The sequence below is a fragment of the Zalophus californianus genome, chromosome 2, assembly GCF_009762305.2.
Source record: "Zalophus californianus isolate mZalCal1 chromosome 2, mZalCal1.pri.v2, whole genome shotgun sequence".
NCBI lineage: Eukaryota > Metazoa > Chordata > Mammalia > Carnivora > Otariidae > Zalophus > Zalophus californianus.
Window position 1 is genome coordinate 98,250,728 of NC_045596.1, and position 12,820 is coordinate 98,263,547.

At 38.0% G+C, this 12,820-nt stretch overlaps 1 protein-coding gene across 3 annotated transcripts in view; it reads right to left on the bottom strand.

Annotated features, from left to right (window-relative positions):
• SEC24D (SEC24 homolog D, COPII coat complex component) overlaps positions 1–12,820 on the bottom strand; it is a 102,226-nt gene that overhangs the window by 46,859 nt on the left and 42,547 nt on the right. For all 3 annotated transcript variants that reach the window (XM_027600611.1, XM_027600609.1, XM_027600610.2), the window contains exon 9: positions 249–387. In XM_027600611.1, coding sequence (XP_027456412.1) covers positions 249–387 — 139 coding nt within the window. The remainder of the gene's footprint in view (positions 1–248; positions 388–12,820) is intronic.

The following is a 12,820-nucleotide window of genomic DNA, read 5'->3' on the forward strand; positions in this document are numbered from 1 at the left end:
ACAAAGGCTCCGTTGGAGGCAAAACAAAATTTTACCTCTCATGTTTACAGATGACAAAACTGAGGTTTTGTTTTGTTTTGCTTTTGCTATTGCTCTGAGTTATTCTTGAATGTGAGCTCATCAGTATTTAGGGAAAGCTCAGGTATAACTAAGAGCTTTAACATATATTTTTTCCCCTAAGCTAAGAAGTAAAACATATTTCAACTAATAAAGAGCTTTTACTACGAGCATGTATTGGCACCACTTACCATCGTTCACACAGTTGCAAAATCCACACTGATACCTCCTTCCTCCTTCAATGAACTGCATAAATGGGCACATGTAGGCTTTGCACCTGTTGCATCTGACTGGTCCATTCTCTCCATGATTTACCAAATAAAGGGGAATCTATAAGAAGCAAGTAAAATGAAGAGGTAGATGGGTATAGGATTTCAAGGTACTTCAGAAATACTATGGAATAATTTTAATTTGAAAAGTCTTCCAGTGGCATTCATTAAGGAACTCTTAACTCTTGGTGTTCACCAGGAGAGTAAAGATGTCTCTCTTGATACCTTCTGAATTCAAAGAAATACCCAAACAAAAATTAATTTGAATGTTTATCTCATTAATAAGGACATATGTATATATGCATATATATGTATATGTATTTATCTGTATGTGTGTGAAGGCAGAGAGAAAATATAATGATGGCAATAATATTTAATAAAGCATATGTTAAAAATGTCCTGGATACCTTAAATCACAGATTTTGCTAAGTTTGTTCATTGATTATAAATAAAGAACGTGAATTGGGTCTGATTTCAAAAGCTCTAGTTTGGATAGAGCTCTAGTTAGTTTAGATAGTTCCATCAAAGAATACAAAATGTTTCTTCAAAAATGAAACTCTCTGAAGAAATATACAATAATGTTCACTTTAAGGCAAGGACCCTGATTCTGCCTTTTCTGTTTCTTTATCCCATGACAAAATGTACTCTCAAAGTCGCTGGTCATGTTTTGCCAGGACTTAAAAAATAAATATTTCAATTGCTTCTTCCTCATAAGCATGAATAGAAACCATTTTACAGCTTGAAAGTGAAAAAGCTCAGCATTAGAGTCTGCCTTGTTTCTCAACTCTTTTGGCTTTCAGAATAAAACCACAAAGATTCTTCTTGCTTTTATAAATCTCCCTTAAAGATAACATTTCTAGAAAAGCTTGAGAATTACAGGGTTTGGCATGGTAACAAAGTTTTACTTAAAAAAAAAAAAGGATGTAAATAAAGCAGACTGCTTTTTAATGGAGACCTGAAGAGGAGGAAGGTGGAGGATGAGACAGGGTCAGAAGGCCATTTTCTACTCAACTTAGAAAACTGAGATTTACTGTTTGTCCCTGTCCAGATGTTCAATGCGAAAACCAATCCACTGCTGAGGCTTCAGAAATGAGCTGTGAGATCTCGTAACAGAAAAAACAACAACAACAGCAGGTTTGGTATAGGGGAGCCTGGGTGGCTCAGTCAGTTAAGCATCTGCCTTTGAATCAGGTCATGATCCCTGGACGCTGGGACTGAGTCCTATCTTGGGCTCCCTGCTCAGTGGGGAGCCTGCTTCTCCCCCTCCCTCAGCCTGCCGCTCCTCCTGCTTGTGCTCTCTCTGTCAAATAAATAAATAAGATCTTAAAAACAAAAAACAGGTTTAGTATAATACATAAAAGAATCGGGAGAGGGTCTTAAAAAGAAAAAAAATTCAGGACTAGTCCCCACGGCCTCTGCACTGCCCTCTCCCCCTCCTCTTGCCTCAAGGAAGGCAGAAAACAGATTGGACTTCTCATACAGGATCTCTTCTGATCCCTAACATGGGCATAGCTCTGGTGCCCCATTGGTAGGACTGGGACAGGGATTAAATGAGGGATCCATGTGTGGTACTGAGCACTGTGCCTGGCACAAAATTATTGGGTAAAAGGTAACTGTTGCTATCGTTAATGATACAGAACCACCTTTCTTCTCTCAAAATCACTGAGCTCAGGAGAGAGTGTACCTAACGGCAGGGTTACAGTTTGATAAGTTTAAGATAGGCTTGAGTTTCTACAGGCATTTGTTTATATAAACATTTTGATTAGCTAACTTGTTACTGTAAACTGCCACTGTTAAAATGATCTAGAAGGGAGGATATCTACCTTCCAGGAAATTTATATAATCTAAAGGATATAATCTAACGGTCAAAGCCGAGAGCCACAGAAGATTTTAAAAACCCTCCCCAGGAATCTGACTTAAATGTATACATATTCAAATATGGACACATACAATACTTTTTAATACAAACTCTGTGTTTGAGAGGCAAAAAATGACAAGTGTCTGTCCTCTTTAGCTGGTCATAATAATAACTAATCTGAAGGGACAAAAGGGAAGTAAACAAAAAGATGCAGGTCCCAACCAGAAATTCTCAGGATAGTGAATGGAGAATTAGAGTAAGAAGTGAAAGGTAACAAAACTGTAATAATAAGATGGCTTTTTCTGGATCAAAACCAATTATCAGTCATGCCTTTGTTGCTGTTCAGCTTTACCTCTGAGATCAGAAGATACTTTGAAGAAATAAACCAGGAAGAAAGTCTGCAATTTGCCTACACTCCAGCCAACTTTACTTGTCTCATCCTTTTATTTTGAGAGTTCAAAGACTATAATCAATTCCCTGAGAGACTTTAGAAATATGATGCCATTATTTGCCAAACAAAGCAGAGGTAATACGAGGAAAATTAGCCTTATTTTTACTGATATGATTTACCCAAAGGCAGGCCCAACCTAAAATTACTGTGAAACTGTCAGCAACTAACACCTGAGCATTCAAGTCCTGGCAGATTCAAACTTGCAGAACCAAAAATGAATGTCTAGTAATAAACTGGAGTCGAGTAGTGACTGAATCTAGGCTGTTAAATACACTTACATTTTTTCTATTTTCAGTCTTTTGGAAACTGGATGATGGATAGGTAAGCAAGGTCTTCAGACAATTGAGGTGACAGTAAAGAATGTTAAAAGCTTTTTAACTGTTTACATTTTCTTTTGGGGCAACAGGACAAGGGTTCCTAAATTACACTGCCTTATTTCATCTCTCTCAGGTCATGTTGAAAACTATCAAACTATCAGAGATTTTCTTTGCTCTCTCCAGATGTCTGCTTATCTGATCTACAGTAGTGTGCATGAGCTCATAAATAGCTAATCTTACTCTTCTTCTGAGTTCAACTTTAGTGTATACAGCTTTTAAAAAAAAAAATCAAATTACTTCTCCCAAAAAATCTCTAAGGTTTTTTTTTCTTCACCAAGGACATTATATCACTAACATTTTCAGATTCTATAATTTTGTTTATAAACGTGCTTTAATCTTTTGGCTTTTAGTATATTCCTGTCTGCTCTTTCTTTTCTGTTCTTCTCGTATATGGAAAAAGTGAAAGGATGGAGAGACTGGCTCTAAAAACCTCATCTGGCTATTCTTAGCACTGGTCCTGTGTGGCATGAGTTTATACAACATGGAAGTGATGCGGAAACTGAGGAAGGAAGAGGAATAGTTGAATCTTTTGCTTGCAGTTTTGGATTACCAGGGCTATGCTTGTCCTTTACTGTACTAATTTTAATTAAGACGCTTTAATTGAATAAAATGTCTCTCTTTTTTGTGCATGTATGATACCATGCTCCACACTGGGCCACAAGAAAGAATATAACTCACTGAGAAATGAGGTTCAGTGTTAAAATGATGTAAGTGATTTAGAAAAAAAAAACACAACTTTTGGGTTATTTTTCCAAGTAAAAGGAGTAGACAACAAGATGTATCAATCGATAACTCCTTGGTACTATGACTACAATTTTTAAAATTTTCTTATATTAATATATTATCAGTTTCCCAACTATTCTTGCCATTCTCCCAGGGAACTTTAACATTTATTTGTACAGTAGGTGCTGAGTATAGTATGTGCCTTGGTGGGGCATTCAATCTGTCAGGATAGAAAAGACATTAAATAAACAGGCATGCAAATATGCAATTAAAAGAGTAAGGTAGGAATAGAAAGAATAGTTATGAAATAATCATTAATAAAAGTTCTCTTTAGCTGAAAAGGCAATGTTAAACGATTCAGATTGTATCCTGAAAGCAAAAACAGATACTCAAAGAAAATGAAGTACAATGTAGAAAGATCCCAAGTGAAAAACTGTTAAGATTTGTAGCCTATATGCTTCGTTTTGGATCTATATAGCTAAGAAAAGTCTAAATACACAGGTCTTGCTAGTCTCTCTTTTAGATGAAAGATGAATACCAGAAAGCACCTCAATATTAAAAGCTGATTATAACCAAACCAGGACAACTAAAGAAAATATGAGGGTTTTCTGTAGCACAGATCCAGTAGATGGCACTGTGCAACTAAAAATTAAAACTATATAATCTACCCAGTAGGTAATACTCAAGATAATTATGACACATTCATTTATGTAACTCTAATAACATTTAACTAAACTTATATCAGCTATTACTGTCACAAAATTAAGAAACCTATACTTCACTTGAAAAAAAATTAAATAATGGTTTAAAATATCCTGGATGAAACAAAATTAAACATGAAATACAGGCTACCTTAAGCATAAATTATATGGAAATTACAGAATTTGTCAAAATTACTGAAGATAATAGCTAAGAAAAACTTATTCTAATGAGTTTCTAACCCCCTTACCGACTTTTCCTTGACTATATGTGGGAAAATAAGTAGCCCCAAAGTACAGCGGGCAACCTAAAGATGACCTGGAAAGAGAGTGGCCCGAGGAAGCAAATGCCCCCATGGCCAGTGTCCACTTCCTACTTGTCACATGCGCATTAAAGGCCAAAATAACAAAGCAAAGTTAGTGAAGTTTGCAACATGGTGCTCAGCAGCAGTACACTGGGATGGAGAAATTCTTTTTTGTTTTTTTTTTAGATTTTTATTTATTTATTTTAGAGAGAGAGAGAGAGAGAGAGAGGGAGAGTGCACACACCTGAGTGCGGGGGCGGGGGGAGGGAGAGAGAGAATCCCAGGCAGATTCCTCCTGAGCACAGCCAACTCGGCCAACGTGTGAGGCTCGATCTCATGACCATGAGATTACGACCTGAGCCGAAACCAAGAGTCGGACACTTAACCAAATGTGCTACCCAGGCTCCCCAAGAACGTATTTTCTAAAGCAAACATCTACCTTCCTGTTGGAACAGTCAGGAGTGTGGATGCAGGGAGGAACAGGAGAGAGGGGCTAAATCCGAGAGTTCGGGCACACCTTAACTTAGGAAGGTTACACTTGCCCATATCCAAGATATTGCTGGACGAAAACTGTCTCACATTGCCCCACTACCTGCCTCCTTATTTTTCAGCACCAAAGTTCTAAGTAAGAGTTCTAGAAGTTCTAATACATGCACACAAATTCTGTAACTACCTACTTTTCCCGTCTTTTAATACTTTTTCACTAATTTTGAAAAAGTACATATTTTCCTTTTTAAAATAGACTTCTCTTCCCTGTTTTCTCCCTTTATGTCCTTCAATAGAAGGGTCAAAGAAAGTAATCAGTCTCCTGGACTATACGGTTGTCCCAACATGACCAACAGTCTACTTCACTTAGTGCCTGAAGGAAATACCTCAGCTACATAGTTACTGATAAGGGAGAGAAATTTTTGCTTATGTGGGTCCTAAATCAGGTCAAAAGTTTTAAAGTAAGATGACCTGTGGAAATGTAAAACAGTCTTCCAGCTTTTAATAAAGGGCCACATTCAACATCAATTATAGTCCTCAGTAAATCACTAATAAATAGGTATCTTTAGCAACAACAGTTTCATACTGTTAAATGTATTTTGGCATGCAGCTACTTCTTGGGATTGAAGTACTGCCCATTTTTTGGTTCTATTATCAAGAAGAGGTCAGTTGATAACTTGGATTAATTGGGGGGATGTAAGTAGAAGCATGGAAATGGTATGTGAAAAGATAATCCAGAACCTGTGATGAACAACTACCCTTTAAAAATGTTAAACATTCAGACTATTAGGCACGATGGAAGGCAAGCAGGGTTAGATTCCAGAGGATTATGCCCAGAAGCTAGAATGAAAAGGGAGTCTGTATCAAGTGCACTCATTAAAGACATTTCCATAGGAAAGAGGAATAAGCAGCAGCTTGTATGTGTTTTCTATCTTTAGTCTTGCCATATATGACATTCGGTCAGCCTACATGGAAAGAAAGGAACAGGGCAATAGGCTACTTACTGTACACACATTTTCTAAACAGTAGTAGTGCTGTGTTTGACTTTTTAAAATAACAAACACAGCATGAAAGAATATATTCTGAATGCCTTTTAAAAATGTTATGCATTTTCTGAAAAGAAACAGAGCCTGATAATAAAAACATCCAATGCACTGTAATAATTCTAAGCATATACTTATACTTCCTAAGGATGTTTTTAGTTGGCCTTTGTAAATCTAAAACTTTGTGTTTTCATATTTTCAGAAAAGTATCCTCTTGTTAGAGTGCACCTCAAAGATTATTTTCAGCTTTTTTCTCTTCAACATCACTGTTAGCCTATTTATTCTTACAGCTATCTTAGAGCTTACATCGGATTTGAAGATCATTGGATATGGGTCCTTTCCAAGGGGGGGGCAGAGGTTTGTATTGTTTTGTGCATCCAGTATGGAAAATTCTGAAAAATTTTACTGATTCAAACCTATAGGTAAGATCATAACTATTATCTAGTATTATCTGTAGTTTAAAATGCTTTCAAATGTATAAAAAATATCAATTTGATGTTGAGATACTAACATCTTTGAGAGTGGGCATTACCATCGGTGGGTTCAGAAAGAATGGAAGGTCAGTGATGAAAAGTGACTTGTCCAATAAATTGCAGAGATGCAGCTTGAATTCTCATTCATTTACTCCACCTATTTGCCTTCTCTGTGTTACAGATACAGAAACGGCTTTGCAGATTGCTCCTATAGAAAAGCCTACAGTTTCGGGGCGCCTGGGTGGCTCAGTTGGTTAAGCGACTGCCTTCGGCTCAGGTCATGATCCTGGAGTCCCAGGATCGAGTCCCGCATCAGGCTCCCTGCTCGGCAAGGAGCCTGCTTCTCCCTCTAACCCTCCCCGCTCTCATGTACTCCTTCTCTCTCTCTCATTCTCACTCTCTCAAAATAAATAAATAAATCTTAAAAAAAAAAAAGATTAAGAAAAGCCTACAGTTTCAAAGAAAGGCATCATTACTCGTGGTCTATGATTTGAACCAAGCCCTCAGTGCTCCCTGGTAACTATTAAATGTCTCCTGTCATTTCTCTTCCTCTCTCTCTATAGGAGCTACTTTCTACCTTCTCAACCTCCAAATAAGCTCTCTTTCCACCTCCCTTAGCAGCTCATTTTGCCTTCTTCTTCAAAAAGAAAACAGAAGCAGAGAGGAATTCCCTTGACTTTCCTCCACTAATTTGCCAGTATCTACTTAATATTTTCCTTTCTCTCCCTTTCCTATTACAAGGGAAAGGGTATCCCTTTTTCCTCCTGACTTGGCAGAGACCTTGTCTAAACTGGAACCAAGTCTCAAACTGGCCCCTGAGGACTGGCTTAGACATTTCAGCTATATGTTCCTGTATCATCTTGTGCCTGACAGCACTCATCATACTGCTCTACTTTTCGGTATTACTAGTAAATTCTCAAATCCATGACTCACAAGTCTAACGTGTTTATTGTTGTATTTCCTAGAGCACAACGTCTGAGAGAGAGCAGTTAACAGTTTTTGAATGAACAAACAAAATATCTATCAGGTACTCACAAATACACTACCATAATTTCTCGGCAGCTCATGATAGGTGCTTAAGCAAAAGGCACTAATAAAAGAAGAAATCCCTTATGGTTAGCGGGGGTGGGGTGGTCAATAAAAGCTTCTTTCAAGGAAGAGATGAGCAATTATAAGGAGTTATATTTTCACTGACCGACAAAGAAAGACAATTCTAATCAATAAGAATAGTGTAACACAGGAGGAAAAGCTGGGGTATGTTGGTAGCTAGTAGGCAAGTAGCCTAAATCAGCTGAGATGAAGGGAGATAAAGAGGAAAGCTGGACTGATTCTGTGGAGAGCCTTCAAAGCCAGGTACGTCCCAAATGGCCGTGTTTAAGACATACATGTGCATGCATGTGCGTGCATACACACACACATACACGCACAACACACACACCTCAAGTCAGTTGTTATACTACATGGTAACAATTCTGACAGAAGATAGTTAAGAGATTTCACCATTCACTAAATAAATGATGTCTTTAGAAAAACAGTACATTTGGCATAGGTTTTGAAGCCTGCTTATAAATTAGTGAATTCTACATGTTTTACAATTAACATGAGAGATTTCTAGAGTTTATTTCATCATCTCCTATATTTTATTAAATTCATAAAACTCTAAAAAATAAACTCAAAAGATGTTTGAATATTTTAGTTCTAATTTTTAAAGTATATTTTTTAAGGGGGGGGGGAAAGTGGGAGGGGGAGACAGAATTCCAAGCAGGCTCCACGCCCGGCACAGGGCCCAATGAGGGGCCCAATCTTAAGATCCTGAGATCTTGACTTGAACCAAAATCAAGAGTTGGACACTTAACCAACTGAGCCACCCAGACATCCCAAAGTAAATTTCTAACTTAAAAAAAAAAAAAAAATCACTCCTTATTACTATATGTAAGCTTTGGATTCACCACGGATCCCAGGGCCTTAATTATAGAGTAAATTCTCAAAAAATATTTGTTTAATGACTGATAAGGAGGGAGAGACAGAAGAAGAGAAAAACTGGTTTGAAATAAGTCTGAAAAACATCAAAATAAAAATGAAGGAAGTCATGTTTAAACTTGAGGATATGTGCCAGTTCTTCTATCACAACAGATTACATCTGGATATGATAAACCCTAATATGCTAAGTTCATCCCAAAATATGCACAAATAGGAGACTCTTTTCCTGCAATAGCCAAAAGTATCTTAAAGCAAACACAGTTGTAACCCTTCTACCCAGGGCCTCCAATGCCAGGAGGGCTTTTTAGTGGAAAGGTCAAGTCGGACCATATGCTAAAGTCTAAGGAAGGGCTGCTTCTGTTAAGAGGGCATCCAGAGTTTCGAAAGAGAAAATAATTATCGGAGAAGAGCCCATCATAATATCAGTTTTCCTAAATGGCAGTCCTAGTTCATGACTAGATTATAAATGGTAGGTAATGGTTCTAAAGCAAAAATAGGTCAGTTTAGATTAGGTATGCTGATGCAGTCTTTCAAGTTACAGGTATATTTGCAAAGATTAGCATCACTTTTTTGGCTGGAACAGATATTGGAAACTTTTGAGTAAGACACTCCTTCTCAAGAGGCTATGATATTTAGAAATTCTATAGTTGAGAGATATTTTCCCACATTTCTTTTAAACCTTGACCTATTATAGTTTATCTTTTACCCCTAAGGGAGAATTATATTTTTTTGTCTAATTATAGGCCACTTGCAGAAGACATATTTGCTATAAGAATGCACAGAGGATGGAGCGCCTGGGTGGCTCAGTCGTTAAGTGTCTGCCTTCAGCTCGGGTCATGATCCCAGGGTCCTGGAACCGAGCCCCGCACTGGGCTCCCTGCTCTACAGGAAGCCTGCTTCTCCCTCTCCCACTCCGCCTGCTTGTGTTCCCTCTCTCACTGTGTCTCTCTCTGTCAAATAAATAAATAAAATCTTAAAAAAAAAAAAAAAGAATGCACAGAGGGTGAAAATACATTTTAGACTTAAAAACCCTATGAATTGTTTCTTTTATACCAAAATAATTGGCAGTTTTCTGTTCCTCAAAGGAAAGTTGTAAAATACTACACTTGTTAAAAATAATAAGCCTAGGGGCACACTCCCTTTGTCTCTCTGGCAGAATTATAAATTAACCAGAGTCTTCTCTCCATTTATCTCACTTCTTTATATGGCCATGAAAACACCTTCAAAACATTTTCCTCTATGCATGAGTCAAGTCTTTATTTATTTATTTTTCTTTAAATTCAAGTTAGTTAACTTATAGTGTGGTATTGGTTTCAGGAGTAGAATTTAGTGATTCATCACATACATATAACACCCAGTGCTCATCCTAACAAGTGCCCTCCTTAATGCCCATCACCCATTTAACCCATCTACCCACCCACTTCCCTCCAGTAACCCTCAGTTTGTTCTCTATAGTTAAGAGCCTCTTATTTTTTCTTTCTTACCTTTTTTTTTTCCATCACCAGGCTAACCCATCCCCCCATCCCACTCCCCTCTAGAACCCTCAGTTTGTTTCTCAGAGTCCATAGTCTCTCATGGTTCATCTCCCCCTCCGATTTCCCCCCCTTCATTCTTCCCTTCCTGCTATCTTCTTCTTCTTCTTTTTTTTTTTTAACATATAATGTATTATTTGTTTCAGAGGTACAGGTCTGTGATTCAACAGTGTTACATAATTCACAGCACTCACCATAGCACATACCCTCCCCAATGTCTATCATGCAGCCACCCCATCCCTCCCACCCCCCACCACTCCAGCAACCCTCAGTTTGTTTCCTGAGATTAAGAATTCCTCATATAAGTGAGGTCATATGATACATGTCTTTCTCTGATTGACTTATTTCGCTCAGCATAATACCCTCCAGTTCCAACCACATCGTAGCAAATGGCAAGATTTCATTCCTTTGGATGGCTGCATAATATTCCATTGTGTATATATACACCATTCTTCTTTATCCATTCATCTGTCGATGGACATCTTGGCTCTTTCCAGTTTGGCTATTGTGGACATTGCTGCTATAAACATCGGGGTGCACGTACCCCTTCGGATCCCTACATTTGTATCTTTGGGGTAAATACCCAGTAGTGCAATTGCTGCATCATATGGTAGCTCTATTTTCAACTGTTTGAGGAACCTCCATACTGTTTTCCAGAGTGGCTGCACCAGCTTGCATTCCCACCAACAGTGTAGGAGGGTTCCCCTTTCTCCGTATCCCCGCCAACATCTGTCATTTCCTGACTTGTTAATTTTAGCCATTCTGACTGGTGTGAGGTGGTATCTCATTGACGTTTTGATTTGGATTTCCCTGATGCCAAGCGATGTGGAGCACTTTTTCATGTGTCTGTTGGCCATTTGGATGTCTTCTTTGGAAAAATGTCTGTTCATGTCTTCTGCCCATTTCTTGATTGGATCATTTGTTCTTTGGGCGTTGAGTTTAAGAAGTTCTTTATAGATTTTGGATACTAGCCCTTTATCTGATATGTTATTTGGAAATATCTTCTCCCATTCTGTCGGTTGTCTTTTGATTTTGTTGACTGTTTCTTTTGCATAGCGATTAGTTTTTTATCTTGATGAAGTCCCAATAGTTCATTTTTGCCCTTGCTTCCCTTGCCTTTGGCAATGTTTCTAGGAAGAAGTTGCTGCGGATGAGGTCGAAGAAGTTGCTGCCTGTGTTCTCCTTTCGGATTCTGATGAACTTCTGTCTCACACTGAGGTCTTTCAACCATTTTGAGTCTATTTTTGTGTGTGGTGTAAGGAAATGGTCCAGTTTCATTCTTTTGCATATGGCTGTCCAATTTTCACAACACCATTCGTTGAAGAGACTGTCTTTTTTCCATTGGACATTCTTTCCTGCTTTGTTGAAGATGAGTTGACCATAGAGTTGAGGGTCCATTTCTGGGCTCTCTATTCTGTTCCATTGATCTATGTGTCTGTTTTTGTAGTTAGGAGCCTCTTATGGTTTGCCTCCTTCTCTGTTTTTATCTCATTTTATCTTTCTTTCCTTTCCCCTATATTCATCTGTTTTGTTTCTTAAATTCCACATATGAGTGAAATCATATATTCGTCTTTCTCTGACTGACATATTTCACTTAGCATAATACACTCTGGTTCCATCCACGTTGTTGCAAATGGCAAGATTTAATTCTTTTTGATTGCCCATGTAATATTCCATTGTACATATATACCTCATCTTCTTTACCCATTCATCAGTCAATGGACATTTGGGCTCCTTCCATAATTTGGCTATTATTGATAGCACATGTGCCCCTTCGAATCAGCATTTTTGTATCCTTTGGATAAATACCTAGTAGTGCAATTGCTGGGTCGTAGGGTAGTTTTATTTTTAACTTTTCTTTGACACAGCAGGAAAGACTATCCAATGGGAAAAAAGTTTCAACAAATGGTGTTGGGAAAACTAGATGGTGACATGCAGAAGAATGAAACTGGACCACTTTCTTACACCATACACAAAAATAAATTCAAAATGGATAAAAGACCTAAATGTAAGACAGGAAAAAACCATCAAAATCCTAGAGGAGAACACAGGCAGCAACCCCTTTGACCTCGACCACAGCAACTTACTAGACACGTCTCCCAAGGCATGGGAAACAAAAGCAAAAATGAACTATTGGGACCTCACCAAGGTAAAAGCTTCTGCACAGAGAAGGAAACAATCAACAAAACAAAAAGGCAGCTGATGGAATGGGAGAGGGTATTTGCAAATGATATATCAGATAAAGGGTTTATATCCAAAATCTATAAATAACTTTATCGAACTCAACACCCAAAAAAACAAGTAATCCAGTTAAGAAATGGGCAGAAGATATGAATAGACACTTTTTCAAAGACATCCAGATGGATAACAGACACATGAAAAGATGCTCAACATCACTCATCATCAGGGAAATACAAATCAAAGCTACAAGGAGATACCACCTCATACCTATCAGAATGGCTAAAATTAACAACACAGGAAAAACAGATGTTGGCAAGGCTGCGGAGAAAGGCTGCCACTGGTGGGAACGCAAACTGGTGAAGCCATTCTGGAAAAAAGTATGGCGGT